This window comes from Harpia harpyja, chromosome 14 (genome assembly GCF_026419915.1).
Source record: "Harpia harpyja isolate bHarHar1 chromosome 14, bHarHar1 primary haplotype, whole genome shotgun sequence".
Lineage (NCBI taxonomy): Eukaryota > Metazoa > Chordata > Aves > Accipitriformes > Accipitridae > Harpia > Harpia harpyja.
In genome coordinates this window covers 14,266,662-14,284,235 of record NC_068953.1, presented here as the reverse complement: position 1 = coordinate 14,284,235, position 17,574 = coordinate 14,266,662, and the positions used below count along the sequence as shown (strand labels likewise).

General features: G+C 42.6%; 1 protein-coding gene across 1 annotated transcript in view; it reads right to left on the bottom strand.

Annotated features, from left to right (window-relative positions):
* LOC128150603 (myosin-13) overlaps nucleotides 1-15,555 on the bottom strand; it is a 36,720-nt gene extending 21,165 nt beyond the window's left edge. The window contains exons 1-18 of the mRNA XM_052806939.1: nucleotides 15,504-15,555; nucleotides 12,881-13,097; nucleotides 12,650-12,793; nucleotides 12,400-12,556; nucleotides 11,795-11,822; nucleotides 11,593-11,704; nucleotides 8,695-8,787; nucleotides 8,546-8,609; nucleotides 8,358-8,456; nucleotides 8,158-8,261; nucleotides 7,755-7,893; nucleotides 7,222-7,340; nucleotides 6,972-7,121; nucleotides 6,723-6,893; nucleotides 4,431-4,740; nucleotides 2,917-2,990; nucleotides 2,279-2,366; nucleotides 18-135 (exon numbers count right to left, since the gene is read on the bottom strand). Of these exons, the coding sequence (XP_052662899.1) occupies nucleotides 18-135; nucleotides 2,279-2,366; nucleotides 2,917-2,990; nucleotides 4,431-4,740; nucleotides 6,723-6,893; nucleotides 6,972-7,121; nucleotides 7,222-7,340; nucleotides 7,755-7,893; nucleotides 8,158-8,261; nucleotides 8,358-8,456; nucleotides 8,546-8,609; nucleotides 8,695-8,787; nucleotides 11,593-11,704; nucleotides 11,795-11,822; nucleotides 12,400-12,556; nucleotides 12,650-12,793; nucleotides 12,881-13,084 (2,174 nt within the window). The 5' untranslated portion in view covers nucleotides 13,085-13,097; nucleotides 15,504-15,555. The remainder of the gene's footprint in view (nucleotides 1-17; nucleotides 136-2,278; nucleotides 2,367-2,916; nucleotides 2,991-4,430; nucleotides 4,741-6,722; nucleotides 6,894-6,971; nucleotides 7,122-7,221; nucleotides 7,341-7,754; nucleotides 7,894-8,157; nucleotides 8,262-8,357; nucleotides 8,457-8,545; nucleotides 8,610-8,694; nucleotides 8,788-11,592; nucleotides 11,705-11,794; nucleotides 11,823-12,399; nucleotides 12,557-12,649; nucleotides 12,794-12,880; nucleotides 13,098-15,503) is intronic.
* Between the last annotated feature and the right edge of the window lie 2,019 nt (nucleotides 15,556-17,574).

The following is a 17,574-nucleotide window of genomic DNA, read 5'->3' as shown; positions in this document are numbered from 1 at the left end:
AATAACTGAAGACCTACCGTTGCTTAAAGTCTGCATAGAGGATTCTGCTTGGAAACCCCTTCCTGCAAATTCGGATGCCTTCTAGAACTCCATTGCACCGCAGCTGATGCATCACCAAATAATGGTCCATTTCACCTTAAACAAAATACATCCGTCATGATTCTCCTTTTCTTCCAAAGAATGTCCATATGTATTAGCATTCAGAATGGCCTCCCTTTTTTGGATAAAATTCAACCAGCTCTTGATTAAAGATGCAGGAAGTGAAGACAGAACATTCCTTCAATTCATACAAGTTGAAGAGAGCTGCTTCAGTGAGCTGAGCTTTTACTAAGAATGCTAGGGCTGGCAGTGCTTGTGAATCACCGATGGCCAAAAGGCATAAGGCCACATTACTCAAAAATGACAAGAGGGTGCTTTAGGACACAAGCTGAAAAATCTTCAACAGCATCAGCATCCTCACTGGATGTAGGTAGAGGTGGCACAATGTAGAGTGTAGTACCATCTAGACAATCAGCTCTACACATTATGTAAGATTTTACCTTGAATCTGCCATGCAAGCATTGACTATACTCAAACTTGGTTAGATTTGATAGCTAAATAGATTCCAACACAGGAGTAGATAAGGAGGTTGCTTAAAGCTCTCAGTCTGCCTGTAGAGGGCAGTTGATTGAAATTGGAAGAATTATCTTTCTCCTCCTAAAATATCTGTTGGATAATAATCAACTGTATTTCTAAGTCTTATGTCCAAGTATTACAAACAAAGTACGACTAGCAGAATAAAACCCCCTTGGAACCACTTCGTCATGCAGAAATTTCCACCAGCTGTTAGAGACATTAATTAGTACAGAATGGCCCATACCCTTAACTTTATCTTTTCAGTGTAATCAATAAAGGTGTACCCAAAGGAGTTGTTAGAAAAGTTGAGCATAAGAGCCTAAAACCAGATAAAAATCAGATGTCCAGTTTCTCTTCTTTCACTTCACCATCCTTAATTTCGCTCACACAGTGCTACTTTTCTTTTTCTTAGAAGGCAAAAGTCAAGATTCCCTCAGAGTCACCTCTGTCAAAACAACCAACTGAACATTAAAATGACAGCCATATCTGGCAAAATCATTTGTTCAGATATGCTTTTCTATTTTAGTAGGTTTCCTTAATTCCCCCTTTACACCTTCTTGACTGTCAAGACCCCAGTGGGATTCCTCTTTCTTCACTTTAGGATATGAAGTGTTGGACACTTCCATTTGGGCTTCATTTATAGTCAGTGGAGTGAAACAGTTTCTTCTAGAATGTGATTCATCTCATCCTAAGATAGATGTATAAAAGGGGCCAGATGAGTCATACCTTGAAACGCCAGCTTCTCTCCACTGAATATAAAAGAAGTTTAGATGGATAGCTGAAATGTGAATTTCATACATATGTGTGTTGCTTAAATCCTGCTTGTGGTCTTCAGGGTTACACAGAGACACATAAACAAGAAAGGTAAGAAACATTCTGAAATTGGTCTTTTGTTTTCTGAGCAGATTAAACAGATGCTAAGCTCCTGTTTCCTGGTATTCCTATTACATCCACTACATTCTACCAGTATTAACCTTATCATTCTACCAGTATCAGGCCTCATAATGATTAGACTCCTAAACACCCCCCAGGCAAGTCTCTCCCCAGGTAGTTTAATTTAATGGCCACATGAAAATACTCCCAAACTTGACTGTTCTTGGAGACTAAACCCTTTGTGAGAGTTTAATATTTAATTAAATAAAGGGAAAAAAGTAACTGCATATCAAAATGCTTTCCAAGAGCTAGCAGCACCCAGCAGCTTGTACATGGAATTCTACAAATTATATACGATTTCTTTGACAGTCCTCCAGCTCAGTGAATCAGATCCTAAGATTGAATATTTAGAAATTGGTAAACGGTCTTGGGCTGAACACAACAGTTCTGAATGACACAGTGGTCCTTAAATCTAGGCATTTGTTAGGGATTTGCTAATGCTGTTACCCACAAGAGACAATTTCATCAGCTGTTATCAATCCCATCTCTATCATCTTCAGCTCTGTACACACATTAAGCAAAGATGAGTAAGTGTTGTGGACCATGTAATGCTCAAAATTTTACAGGCATGGTGAACAATACAAGAAGGTTTACTTGGGCACTGTCCTGCAGGCCAACCCCCACAAGAACTTCACATGCAAAGGGAGCTGTTCTGGAAGAAATTGGTGTGGAAGCTAAGCAGGCCAATTCCCATCAGTCCTCTGTCTTCAGAGTATAATGATGGACTTACCAGGTGTCTTGGTCTCATTAGGAATCAGGCAACGCACGAAGTGAGGATGGGTACTTCTCAGGTTAGTCATCAACTTGTTTAGATTTTCCTGTGATAGAACAAAACATGGGTTTCAGCTTTGAGCTACAAAGCTTTTGCATTCTTATTCAAATGTCAAGGAGTTATAGAATCACAGAATGGCTTGGATTGGAAGCGGCCTTTGAAGATCATTGAGTCCAACACCCCTGCCATGGGCAGGGACGTCTTTCACTAGATCAGGTTGCTCCAAGCTCTGTCCAACCTGACCTTGAACACTTCCAATGATGGGGCAGCCACAACATCTCTGGGCAACTTGTTCCAGCATCTCACCACCCTCATTGTAAAAAAATTTCTTCCTTATGTCCAGTCTAAACCTACCCTCTTTCACTTTAAAACCATTGCCTCTTTTCCTGTCACTATAGGCCCTGTAAAAAGTCTTTCTCCATCTTTCTGATAAGCCCCCTTTATATATTGAAAGGCTGCAGTAAGGTCTCCCCAGAGTCTTTTCTTCTCCAGGCTGAACAACCCCACCCCTCTCAGCCTTTCTTCATAGGAGAGGTGTTCCAGCCCTTGGATCATTTTTGTGGAAGCATGGCTCATTTAAAAGGAAATTCACATACCCTGAACACAGCAGACACCGTCTGGAAAGAGCCCCCCTTCTTCTTAGCACCTTTCTTGCCACCACCACTATCACCTTGGAAGAAGTAGATAGGAGGTGAACGGTTAGAGTAAGCAGTGTGTTTTGTAGGCCTCACCTTCCTTACTTTGGTCATGGGCCAATAAAAGAATTAATTTTTAATTGTAAATACTGACCCACTGCTGCATGAAAGTTTTAGTGAACTGCTGCTAGCTGGTTGTTGATCAGTGTATGGTATATTTGGTCTCAGATGCATGATTTAGGTTGCATCATAATGTATATGGCTTTGGTGGTATGGAACACTATGTCCTGACATAAGTTTCATAACAGTGTACTCTCTGCTACTAGTCACATTGCTTTGACTTATAGATATAGCCCCATTTTTTAATTTTTTTTTTTTTAATTAGGTGGAAGGCCACAAGAATGTGGTTCAGCAGTGGACATTTGTTTATCAGTGCAGTGAAGTCTTCTTTAGAAAAACCTCCTAATCCAATGTTCTGAGTTATGACAGCCCCAAGGCAGGAAGCAAGTTATAGTCTCAGGAATACAAGTGCAAGCAGCTCAGTGCCTTTTCATATTTGCTGCACTGTTGAAGCCAATTAAACTGAGACTTAAATGGAGTCTTTGTGCTCCGAACTTCACACCGTATCCAAAATTTTATCCCCACAACCTTTTCTTCTCGCCTTCCTTATATTGATGATACTTGCAAGGACCACAGCTGACTCATCCCCAGTGTTTCCTAGGAGCTTGCTCAGACACGTTGTCATGTCAGTCAGACTGAACTGCAAGAAAGTCCCCATGCAGTACTCTCTTGTGCCTCGAACCCCACTGTGCACATGCCTGATAGCTGAGTTGACTGCTACTGTATGCTGCCTCTTCTTTTTGCCTGGCATCCAGGCTGCCAGAATATTGGGTTTTTTTGTAGAAATCTGTGTGGCCATTTTTGGTAAGGCAGACCTATTGACTGTCCAACTTGATGGTTTTCAGCCACAAAAAAGGGCAAAAGATTGGACTGCTCTCTGATGCCCTTACAGGACTTCTAAAGTATATTCTCTGTCTCTCTTATTTTCCCTTGCAACTCCAGGACTGCTCAGATGGATATGAAATAGTTCCATGGTCTCTTAGTTCTTACAGTTCACCTCAAGAAACAAAACTGTCTCCAAAGACTATAAAGTGCTTGCACTTTGCTTGTATATTTGGCACCTGTCTAGAGGATGAGTAAGCATGCACATGATTCACAACACAGTAAGTCAGGAAACATACACCTCCTGCCACTTTGTTTTGGACTTGCTGAGTTTTACTTATCTGGACCACATAAATGTGGTATTTTCAGCAGTTCTGCATGTTGGTATCTTAGTTGTGGCATATCTGGGTGCACACAAGAACAAGGTCACATTAGGGGATGATAGAGAGTCTAGAGTATACCACAGAGAGGAGAAGCAGAAGTAGACTTTAGTTGTTTCTTGCCTTATTGATCATTACTGAAAAAGCACTTACTTGTTTCTGCACCAGCATAGTTAGAGAAAAGGAAGGACAGCAGCTTCAAGGATGATTTCTGGTACAGCCCCACAACAGTTTCATTCAGGGGATCCTTGTTCTTGTCAAGCCAGCCAGAGATGTTGTAGTCCACCGTGCCAGCATAGTGCACCAGGGAGAAGTGGGCCTCAGCCTTGCCTTTGACAGGCTTGGGCTTCTGGAAGTTGTTGGACTTGCCCAGATGTTGGTCATAGAGCTTGTTCTTGAAAGAGGTGTCAGTTGCCTTGGGGAACATGCACTCCTCTTCCAGGATGGAGAAGATGCCCATGGGCTGGGAGAAATATGAATACACGAAGAAAGTAGGTGGTGGGGAGAGGAAAAGTAAATAAAATGTCACATTGCATATGATTTGTGGCTTGTTTCAGTGACTGTAATTTGTACTGCACAAGTTCTTAATACAACACTAGTTACTATAATAATCAGGCAAATTATAATTAGTCTGTGTTGCTCAAGCTACTACCCATAAACATGGGAACTCAACAATACTGTTTACATGCATCTTTGAAAGGCTATATATACTTATATATACATATTATAATTAATTGTTTCAATCATCTTTACCCTACATCATTAGGAAGTAGGTGTCAGTGTCCTGTTTGAGGGACTGATGCTGTTGTCTATGTCTGTTACAAGCCATCAGGTTGCAACTGTCAACATGAACTTAATTTGATGGCTCCTCATGAATGTGCATAGATAACTAATATCTAACAACTCCTGTTCTGTCTCCAGTGAATGTGCATGATCAATCAGATTTTCCTCACCTTATGTGGAGTGTAAATGGCAATAATCTGGCACTTTAGACTACCGATAGACTTTTAGTTTGTCTCAGAATTGTATTTAAAATTGGAAGTATTATAGTACAGAGATGTAGGCACATTCTCAGCGACATCAGAGCTTTCATCTGAGCTACATTTGGTATCTTCTGATAGTGCAGATAAGCACATGTCCTCTGATTTTGCTGGAGACACTGATGTGACCTGCATTAATTGGCCTAGAGAGAATTCTAGGATTTCCTTCTTTGTATAAATCTTTTTTTTTTTTAATTAATAAGATGCTATTAGATGCTTACATCTGAATTCAACTACATAGCTGCCAGAGCTAGAATCAGGGATCCTCTAGAGCGGCAGCAACCACAGGAGGTGGATGTTGGGCAGGAATGCCATGTTTTGAATGAAGATTTTGCCCTCTAGGTGTGGCTGCTGTGTGAGAGCTCGGGGGTTAGCATTCATCTTGCCGAACTGTAGGTGTCTGTAAACAGAATCTAGATCTGAGTTAGCTGTCCAGATTGCTCTTCTGTAGTGGAAGCATTATAAAGACATTTATAGAATCACTAACAGAACATACTTTATAAGGAGATGATTTGCATCCTAGAAGTGTCGTTTACTTTCCTGTCATTACAAGAGACTACAGCATTAGGTCAGCATATGTGTTCTGATTCCTCTGGCTCTAATACTCTATTGCATAGATATGGAACACAAAACGTGTTACATACAGTGTAATTTACTGTTACTGAACAGTAAGTGTGGATTTTGGGTGTTAAATATAGCAATAGGCAACAGGCGCTAGCTGTGAATGGTAGCGCTGCCTGTAGATGCTGCTATGTGGTGGGATGTGTGGGTGGTTAGCAAGAAACATGAGGCTCGTGTGCAAAGGCCTAACCCATGGGTATGAATATCAAGCAGTGAACATGCATGTGGGATGGCTGAATCCATCACTGGGCACTGGGCATGAATGATAGAGTTGGGAGCAGATACCTGTATGCTCCTGAGGAGGAAGATGTTTGGGTGTGTGCATATTGGATTTGCACGTCATGTGTAAGTGCTGTGCACAACCACTGGACACTGGCTTGTTATGTAGCAGTGAAGGGTTAATTCCCATTAAGATCCCCAGTGCAGTAGCAGTGGGCAGCAACAGAGGGGCCAGAAAGTGTTGTGTTGCTAGAACTAGGAACTTAATTCTGTCCGTTACTGCAAGGAGTAAGACTTGAGGTTCACCTTACTGTTAAAGACAGTCTTGTTAAAGGCACCAAATTAACATCATGTACCCGCTCTCCCTTCCACCCCAGCCATGTTGCTCAGGAAATCATGGTTTGTGCAGAGGCAGCCTGTCATTCCAAAAGCATTGGTTTTATACACTGCCTCTTATGTGAGAGCATCATTCAACAGTAATGTGTCAATTTATTAAGAATGACTGGACTAAAATAAATAACCATGAAAGAAATGTGCTCTCCTAAAATGAAAAGATTTCCTCTACCTTCTCAATGAGTTCAATGCAGGCAGCCAAGTCCATCCCAAAGTCAATGAACTCCCATTCAATTCCTTCTTTCTTGTACTCTTCCTGCTCCAGCACGAACATGTGGTGGTTGAAGAACTGTTGCAGTTTCTCATTGGTGAAGTTGATGCACAGCTGCTCCAAGCTGTTGAACTGCAAATTCAAAATATAAAAAAATGCCATTTAGTTTGGAAAAGTCATCAATGGGCAAGCATACCTACTGTAACTCACATCAAAAATTTCAAAGCCAGCAATGTCCAGGACACCAATGAAATGCTGTCTGGGCTGCTTTGTATCCAGCTGTTGGTTGATTCGAATAACCATCCATAGGAACATCTTCTCATAGACTGATTTAGCCAATGCACCCACTGAATTGTATACCTGTAAGAAACATGGCCATGGCAGTAATGAAAGTTGAGTTAGCTTTAAACTTGAAAGAACTGCCTGAACAAAATGAAAAGCTGATCAGCTGTCTAGGTACCTGTTGGACATTTTGTCCTTTAGTTACATATTCGTTCCCAACTTTCACTCTGGGATAGCATAAAGCCTTGAGCAAATCAGCAGAATTCAGACCCATCAGGTAGCCAGCTTTGTCAGCCACTAGGATCAGAGACAACAGATGAGTTCAAAAGAGACAAGGAATGGTGTCCTGGTCCTCTAGGATGTTTCTGTTACAAGGAGCCTACTTTCGGCGCTACTCAAATGCACCTATTGTCAAGGGAAGCTCCTCTCCAGTCCCATGGAGAATGTTTTTCCCCCAACACAGGCAGAGTCTCAGCTACAGCACACTCCTGTTCCACACCTGGAGGGCTGGAGCAATGCTTCATCTTTATGTCTTTCTGTTTCCTTGCAGAGCATAAATTAAATCGCTGATTTTGTGGAACTTGCAACAAACTTAAACAATTTAGTTTCTGGAAGGGAAAATCATTCTCAAAGTGTTGGGCGCTTTATGGCGCAGGGTTTCTAGCTTGTCTCCTGGTGCAGTTCACAGGCAAACTCTGCTGTCAACGCTACCTTCTGTGCTGTCCGGCTCCGCCTGCTCCTCCCGCTGCTTCTGCTTGAACTTCATGTTCCCGTAATGCATGACGGCCCCCGTCAGCTTGTACATCCCCACCTTCTCATCTGGGCTGAAGCCCAGGATGTCCACAGCGCTCTACAGAGGCAACAGGCAAGTCGAGGAAGGTGAGAGAAACACAAGGTGCTGTTAAGAGGCATGTGCACTGCGATGGGAAGGTGGGGTTTCTCCCCCTGTCTCCCTGCCTCCTTGCCCGCACTGAGCGCATGCAGCACGGGGCCAGCCCTGTGGCCGCTGCCGGCGGCAGAGCCCAGCGGTTGACGGCCCTGGGGCCAGCTGTGCCTCCCTGGCTACAGCCAGTCTGACTGTGAGGCCACCCCGCGGGTGCTCCGCTGAACTCACATCCGTCGCCAGCAGCTCCTCACTGTCGTCAATACTGGCAACAGTGACTTCTCCTTGGCTCACGTAGGGGAAGTCGTAGGGGTTGGTGGAGATAAGAAGGAGATCTGCAGGTATACAGGGCACCTTTCATGGCACCAGGGCAGGTCACAGTGGAAAGAGAAAGCACTCACTGACCCAAACCCAGCACTGCTGGCACTCACCAATGAGCTCTGGCTTCTTGTTGGACATTATCTGGTAAAAAATATGATAGCTCCTTTCACTGGCCAGCTGGAAAGTCACTCTGGATTTCTCCAGAAGATCTAACCAAAAGAGAGATGCTGTTAGTCTCCTGGTAAACTTGAGATCATAAATGCACAGATTCTGCGTGCACTGACTTGCTTCAACTCACAGGTTTCAATATCTGCAGAGGCCAGCTTGCCAGTTGTTCCAAAGTGAATCCGGATGAATTTTCCCTATCAAGCAGTTAAGATCAACCCACAGGTTATAGTGAGACATGTATTAGATGTCTGCATTCCAACAAATCGGAAATGAACTCACAAAGCGTGAGGAGTTGTCGTTCCTCACAGTCTTGGCATTGCCAAAGGCCTCCAGCAACGGGTTGGCCTGGATGATCTGATCCTCCAGAGTTCCCTAGTTACAGGAGAAAAAGCTTCATATCAAACTTCACTACTGGTTAATAATAAAAATTGCAAAGGAAATATTACAAACAGATCGTTTTTATGCTTCATACGTGATTTTAACCTAGAATTTAGCAGAGTTTTTAAGCACTCATCACCCATCACTCTTTAATATTGCCATTGGTTTCAAAGTGAAGAGTGCTGAAAGACAGAACTGTATTTTGTTTCCTTCTTGTACCTGCTATCATATATTGGGTATCACATACAGAGTCACTACAGTGGAGCTCAGGGAGTTTGAAATCTGTATGGGAGAGGTGCTTCCACATTCCCATTCACAAAGGCCATGACAGCTAAAGAAAATGTGAAAATTCTGAGATTTTTTCTGGAGGTTACTCAAGCCCAGGACATGCACACAGAGGTACAGCCTTTAGTGGGAAACACCTAGCAAGGGTGAATGTAAAGTTTTGCAATTGCATTCAAACAACCAGCAGCCTTTCAGAGTGCAGAAGTACATCTCCAGACATGCTTTGAAAAGAAGAGTGGGACATGGACAAAGCCTGAGACTCAAATGCCAAACTTAAAAAAAACAGAACAGAAACTCCTTGAGGTTTTTTGCTGCATGACTGCAGAAGGAATGATCAACATGTAAAGTTTTGATATAGTATTGTATCACTCTTGTTAACTGCAAAAATAGGGGAGGAAAGAAGCTTCTGTGACATTATGTCTCCTTTTCTGTGCAATATGGTCCAGGAGGCAGAGTCACCATGTGCTTTTTTGGAGTGATAGAGCAAAGCTTTTCTCAAAGCTTTTAACAAAGTCATGATTGATCCCTATGTAGTCAGGGCATGAAAGTGTTGCCAGGGCTAATTTCCAAGACAGAAATGGAAAACAAAGAATAAGGAAAAAAAAAAGAGTTTTTATCCAGGAGAAAGATGAGCAGCACAGCTCAAGTTGCTGCATCTTTGTACGTGGTGTTTTTTCAGTGCAGCCTTTAACATCTTGCAATGGAGAGGGCGTGCCATTCCCAAGACTGTCTGCAGATGGCACGAGGGGTTTAAATTAGTTCTTATTAGTCCACCATGAAGACAGACCCTGTAAAATTAAGGCAACACAGTAGCATATGAAGCTCTATATAATTTTTTTTAAAAACAAAAAATCCCAAATCCCTAGAGTAATGCCCTCTCGCATGTATGTTTCAGCTTTCTAAATGGAATTCCTCGTTTAAGAGAAGAGAAGAGATGTATGTGTCAGTGCAGCTGACTACACCGACACTAAACCTCTTTTTAGTGCACAGCTGTGATGAGGGAACTCACAAGAGAGCATCGTGTATGGAGAACAGCATGGAAGAAGACATGGCAATTCTTTACACAAATTCATTCTGGAGTCTCGTCTACAGGCTGGGTGACAAAGTGCTGGAGGCTGACAGTATTCTGGGAAATGCAGTTACATGCTTCCCTTATTCATATACCCTTGCCTGGCATCTGATTTCAGCCTGCATCTGAAATAGGATGCTGGCCTAGACAGAACAATAACCTGAGTGGTTTATTTAATGTTCTTATGAAGAGGCACATATTACTGTTACAGAGATTGTGAATACTAAAAAAATAGAGTATTCTGTGAATAAACTGAGAAGATGGCAGAACAGGTTGTTACCCATCTGAAAGCCAGGTGATTTTCCTTATATCAGTCATGGTCAGTACATCTCTCAGCTGTCTCAAAGTGTTTTCTGAGATCAGTCCTGGCATAGTGAGCAGCTGGTGAAAGCTGAGCCCAGGAGATTCTGAAATGGTGCTGATGGAAAGAGTGCTTGTGTTGAACTTGCCTTGGCCATAACAACCCATCAATCACAGACACCTGCCTCTGAGTGCAAAAAGAATATTCAGCCTTGGAATCTCCTTAGGTTCCGCTGTGCCCTTGGGTACTCAAATAACATGCTGACACGTGTCACCCGCTTTGATGCACATACCATCTTACAGACTGTGGTGACACACACTTGTGCCACAAAGATGTTTGTTGGTTGCTCTGTGCTAGGGAATGAAGCCCACGCCTTGCAAATGCACCAGTGGGCTCAGATTGCAGCAGCTGGGCTGCTCAGCAGAAAGGGGCATCAGGGCATGTGCTTTCTTCCCTGAAGGATCCTTTCTGAGGTTACTTTCTAACTATCAGGCAAGTGGTCTCAGCTGTCCTAAATCTGCCCCTTTTCTTATGCTTCCTTTCAGGGCTGTTACGTTGACCACAGGCAGGAGAACAAGCCAGTGGAAACTACTACCTGATGCAACTGAAATGACTCTTAACTTCAGCACAACCACTCTGGAGTCCAGAGTTCCTGCACTTCCCCTGTCAATAGGAATGAACCAAGGAATAGGAATGGCACAATCACGTGCTGGTGGGAACCGAGTGCTCTCTTTACACTTGCAGCCACTCAGGTGCTGTGGGTATGGCCGATCTCATAGGATAGTAATGGATAGATACATAGACAGTCAGCACAGAGAAAACTGCTGTCTTATATTATCTTCCTCTCCCTGGTGAAGACTACCCCCGTGTAAATGGAAACTGGAGAGAAACTGAAGCTTGGGCCTTTCCTGTGTTCAGAAAATGTTTCTTTAAGTAGAGTTCCACTAGTGTTCAGAGGGGTGGAGGCCAGGTAGCAGGGGTTAATGAGCGTAGGTGTGCTTAGACTGTGCATCCTAACTGTCTCCTGAGTTGCGCTACGCTTTCTGCCTTTTGATAGTCCTGCAACTCAAAAATATGCATTGATAGTTTCTGCTCTGCAGGCACATTCTTGGGCAAACACTAGAAGGGGGAGCCAATGACATACCTGCATTTTGCCAGGCTGTTGGTCTTTCTTCTTCTCACCAGTAACTGCAATTGTTGCAAAATACTGGATGACACGCTTTGTATTCACAGTCTTCCCGGCACCGGATTCTCCACTGTTGAAATGAAAATATTCATTGTTACAGGAAACAGGAAACATTTTTACTTCTCTGTCAGCTTTGTCACACATACCAAAATATACTCACGTGATAAGGATTGACTGATTGTTACGATCTGAAAACAAAGTCACAGAAAGAGCTGTTCAAATGAGATGTGGAGGGCTTCTGTTCCTCAGACATAACTAACTGACTTGAAGGGAAAGAACTATGTTGTAACTGTATTTATCACGTTGTAACCAGATAAGGTAAATTCTGCATTAGTCTGCAGGTGGATTTTTTTGTGCATAGAGGGATGGAGCAGCCCAAAATCTAAGTCCAAGCAGTGGTTCTTTATAAGGCTTCACACTTACTATTTGTTTTCTTTTATATGTAGACCTTGGCTTAAATATTGTTTAATCGGAATCACATTGTCTGCTGTGTTTCTTCTTTACTGTTTCTTTAAATTCATTACTAGGAGAGTGGGCACAAAGCCATATAGATAGCTACTGCCTTTCCTTCATTATCTGACAGCACAGAGATCATTAAGGTGCCACAGGCAGTCTAATCTTGAGCTGTGCCATAGGACTATGGGAGCTGTTGCCATCAGGCACTGAGTAGAACAGCACCTAAGATGCCTGAACTGTCAGGTGTTCCTTGACCAAGCAGGCAGCCCTGCTTATATCAGGGTTTCCCATTCTTGCCAAATGACTCACCAGTCAGCATGAACTGATAGGCATTGTCAGAGATGGAGAAGATGTGTGGAGGGGCCTCCTGGCGCTTCTTGCCTCGGTAGCCAGCCACCACCTCTGGGTTGTACACCGGCAGCCACTTGTAGGGGTTGACAGTGACGCAGAAGAGACCCGAGTAGGTCTGCGAGGAAGGGAGACAGCACGCTGGCTTCCACTTAGCCTGGCAGAGCAGTTCCTCCTAGCAACCCAGAGGAAGACTGCTGCTGCTACTTACGTAGATCATCCAGGCTGCATAACGCTCTTTGAGGTTGTACAGCACAGCGGGTTCGTGGAGGTGGGTCATCATGGCCATGTCCTCGATTTTGTCAAATTTGGGAGGGTTCATGGGAAAGACTTCATCATTCTTTACAGTCACAGTCTGACAAAACCAGAAGGAGAAGAAATCTAAGCCAAGGAACTGCCTAAACTGGATGATCATGTACGAGTAACAGTTGGTATTACTTACAGTATCATCATATGTTTTAACTGTGACTTTGCCACCTTCTCTACTCTGTATGGTACCTTTCACATACATTTGCTTTTCATCCACTACAAAACAGGCTGCCTTAGCGTCAAATGGGCGATTCTGGGCTTCAATTCTCTCTTTCTCAGGCTTCCGTAAATAGGGAGCAGCTTCTCCAAAGATTGCCATCTCTGCGTCTGAACTCATGGCTGGAGTTGCTCTGGAGGGATTCAGAAAAGATTGAGAGAGCCTGTGCATTTGTAATTTATATTTGTCTAGAAAATGGTCATGCTCAATGACTAAAAGGAAGAAGAGGACTAATCAACATCAGGCACTTAACTTCTGCCTCAATTTTAAGTATCCACTGAAGTAGTCCTAATACAGAAAGTTCCTTTTGTAGACAGACGTGTATTGTCTTTAAAGACATCCCCCTTAAACGGGATGCCTATGTGCCCAAGTGAGCCCAGAAAGAATATCAAGCTAGCAATCTTCAAAAGCTTCTCCTGCTTTATCTTTATCTGCTATTCACACAGCTGCACAGCCACATACTTCTCAAAGCCACATACACATAGCCACTTAGATAGTTTCATTAGACATCTAAAAATTTAGACACAAGTAAGATCCATAAGTTAAGCAGATTGCCTCTCACACATAATTTCTAAGTGGAGGTATTCTTGGCACCCTTCTGTTTTCTATGTTTTAATACCCAGCAGGGAAAGTTCAATTAGTTTCTGTCTATACTAAGCACTGGAACAAATTGTGAGGGTCAATCATCATGTATCTAAAGCCAAACCTGTTTATCATATGAACAAAACATAAAACATTTTCAGATCTGTGACAAAATTAGCTAATAAGGGAATACAATGTATATTGAAGGTAATAATTAATAGCATAGTATTATCTAGGTAAATAAGTACTTGATATAACATCTCAAAGAATTTCAATTACAAAGTATCTTTTAGCTTTAGCATATTATATAGAGTAATATTGGTTATGGATCATTAAAAGACAATTAATGTGCACCAATATGAACCAGACATTCAGTTAGGGATCTGTCTAGTAGAAATATTTCAGAAAACTGCTTTATGCTCTGTTTTATTTTACATTTTTAGCAATATCTAGTAGAAATTCTTCAACACAAACAGATGCTATTGGTTGCTACAGTCAAAAGGACTGGCATGGATAATTCAAGAGCATCTGGAAATAACACAGGCAGAAATAATGTAGGCAGGAACTAGCATAAACAGAATGTTCTTCCCCAGGCAAGCTAATGTACAGGCTAGCAAAAAAAAAAAAAATTCTAAACTCCTGTTACTTCATGGGCTATCTGATGCTCTGTGGTGCTAAAAAAGATAAAGGGGCAGAATTGAACAACTCAGTTGTATACTTCCAAGGCATCACAGTACTGAAACAATCAACATGGAGTGGTTTTATGTGCAAGAAAATGATGAAAGGAGTCTGAAGGCATTTATAATGCTGCTTTTGGACACATTGCTGTAGAAGGGCTCATCTCTCTCAGCAATACTTATCTGCTATGGGATATGCACCTTGCAGGACTTAGAGGTACTGCATCTCAAGAGCTTTTAATACCCAGGAATTTCAAAGCACATAATCCAGAACGTTTAACTTACTTTGAAAGTACTCTATGTATATAGAGCCCAGCATTTTTACCTATGTGATCCTGTCTCTGTGTGGTTCAAGGGAAGCAACATGAAAGAGAGAAATTATTTCACAGTGTCCATGAAAAGGTTAAGCAGAGCATCAGGAAATGCCAATAGGTTATCAGAAAATTTCTCGAGGGGCACAGTCTGTTAAACTACTGAATGTCTTTAATAGCAAATATTGTAAAATTTAGATCTTTACGCATTCATGAACAGGGAAGAAGGCATTCTCTGGAAGAATAACCTGTACTTCCATCCCTTTCAGCTTCAATTTCAGTGAGCATTTTTTGATATTAGGATGGCAAGCACATGTGTGGAGAGTTCCTTCTGTTGCTTTGGTGAACTCTCCCAGTCACTCAATCACTAACCTTCCCCAGAAAACCTAGAAGAGAATGGTGCATATTAAGTTCTCTGTGAAGGTGACTCTTTGTATGTAAACAGGTCTGTCTATCAGAAGGAGACAAGATTGTCCTGAACTTTGTTTTGGTTTCAGGACCTATGTGATAAGCCGAAGTCAGCATATAATGTTCTAGACCTTACCCCAGAGGAAACTAACTTAAGGCAGGATAAGCTTAGACCCTTCTTGAACTGTACTTTGAGCCTCCTCTCTGAATACAACCTCAGTTTCGGGCTTCCAGTGGTTGTGCAGATGGCAGGGGGTGAATTTTAATCATCTATAAATCACAGAATGCCAGGTTACACCACAAAAAGACATTGCTGTTGCTGTCTCTCATGTCCTCTTGGCTAAGCTTGAGTATCTGTCACTTTTCTTCCCCAATAAATGAAGTATTTCCTACCAAGAACTGTTAATATGCTCATATCGATTAAAGTAGCATATATCCTTTTCAGTGAACCTAGTTCTACGACACAGTCTTTTGCCACCTACCCTTGCCATTGTCTGGGTGAGCTTCACTCATTGCTCAGGATCAATCAGCAAAATGACATGTTATTTGTTAAGCGCTTACCTTCAGAAAGCCCAGGAGGAAATCTGCTTTCAGTATCTATGTGGAATGGTTAAAGAAAGGACAGAGAGAGTTAAATAAAAAACAGTCCATTGTCTTGAGCATATGCTGTATCAAACATTTATACACCTTGTGTAGTCTCTCCCAACAGCTGAACTGTACACAGAGCCTTACAACTCTTGAGCTAGAGCCAAGTCCCACAGAAAATCTTGTGTTCCTCCCCACATCACTGTGATCTGCTGAAAACAAATCTAATGTCTAGGAAAAGTTCAACTACGTTACATATATTTTCCCAATCAATTTCAACTGCCTTCAGAGTTAGTTTTCCTGTGTCTTTCATAGGACTTGGAGGTAGCAAAGTCTGTAGAAGGTCCCTCCAAGGAACAGCATGGTGTGGCTCTTCTGCTTCTGCTTGTGCCACCACACTGGAGTGGTTTGGGTCATATAAACTTGACATTGCATGTAAAGCATGACCTGGAATGTTAGAAGTGGGGACTGAGAAGAAAATGCCCCTACGTATTCCACCTCTTTGCAGAGCTGTGGAAGTGTCATGGTCAGAGTATGAAGCAAGCAGATGGGACTTACCGTGAGATGCTGAGGTAACAAAAGAATAAGGTTGCCTTCAGCCGTGGCTCTTTATATGTAACCTCCTGCCCACACAGCATTCAAGCACTCTATTTTTGGTCAATAATAATTTACTCTTTAGTTGTAAACGTGTTGAAGCTCTGATCTCTCTGCTAATTACTCAGAGACAGGATTGGTTTAAGGTTGTATGGAGTCAGCTGCACTGACCTGTTCTTTTCACATTGCTCTGTGCCAGAATGGAGGATGGAAGAACCCAAAGACAGCTCTGATAATGCCAAATAAGGCAACACTTGGCTCCTGACTTCAAGAGCTTGCTTTAACCAACAAGATGGTTGGTTTTTTTCTAAGTGTGCACAATTATTTCTTTATGGACTATGATTTTAACAGATCCCATCCTATCCTCTCTGTCCATGCTCATAAAGAAGGAGGAGGACTTAGGCAGAATTTTTCTCTCATTAAATTTCTTTATACCACTGTATGGGGTGCTGGCAAGCCTGAAACCAGCCTCAAGCTTGGGACAGAGTAAGACAACTGCCAGCTGATGGACTAAAAGACAGACTTGCAGTCCTGGCCTGTAGGTTTACAATATCTGATGCCTGCAGGCATACTCAAGGTCTCAGCCTGCGGGAAGGAGCCTGGTTTCTGTGCCACTCCATTAGCCTGCAGAAGATGCCATGGAGCAGGCTGAATGTCAAACCAGAATAACTTTGACTTGCTCTGTAAGGGTATGTGGAAGAGAGTGTCTGCTCCTTTAAGAGTATCTGGTAAGGACTTTTTTTGACACCACAAGGGACAGTAAGAAAGGGAGAAAGTCATAACCAAGAACATACCAGGACACAAACCTGACTGACAAATGGTAAGGGAGGAGGTGATGGGAACCAAACCTGGTCAGTCACACTACTTGATGAAGGCATGTGAGAGTGTGAAAATGTTTATTCCAGCAAGGTTACCAGATCAGGGACCTTGTCAGTTGGGAAACTAAGGTAAAAGGGGGAACCAGAAACAATATATACAGGCACAGACCGGACGAACCAAACATAGAGACAATGAGATGAAACAAACCTGTGACACTAATTGATGAGCTATCAAGAAACTACAGGTGCCACTTCCAGGGAGATCAACCCAGACTTCATGACTGATAAAACTGTGAACCAGGGGAGATCCCAGACATGGTTGGGGTGGGTGCAGGAACTGACAGAGCTGTACAAACCCATGAGGGGACGTGCAGGGGAAGGGGGAGTAGGGAGGAGCAAAGACAGGGGTAAACAGAAAAAGGTATTAAAGGGGCCAGTTGCACATAAAACAGGGCCAGTCAGTGCACTTGTCTGGCTGAGCCCTGCACCTGATCATCACAGTCTGTGTTGTCTTCTTACATCTTCTTATTAAATCTTTTCTTAACTCTCACTTTGTGTAATCTCACTCCTTATCACATGCATGGACTAAGTGCCAGCTACTGGTGAGGCCTCTGTGTGTGTGTGAGTAAAAATTG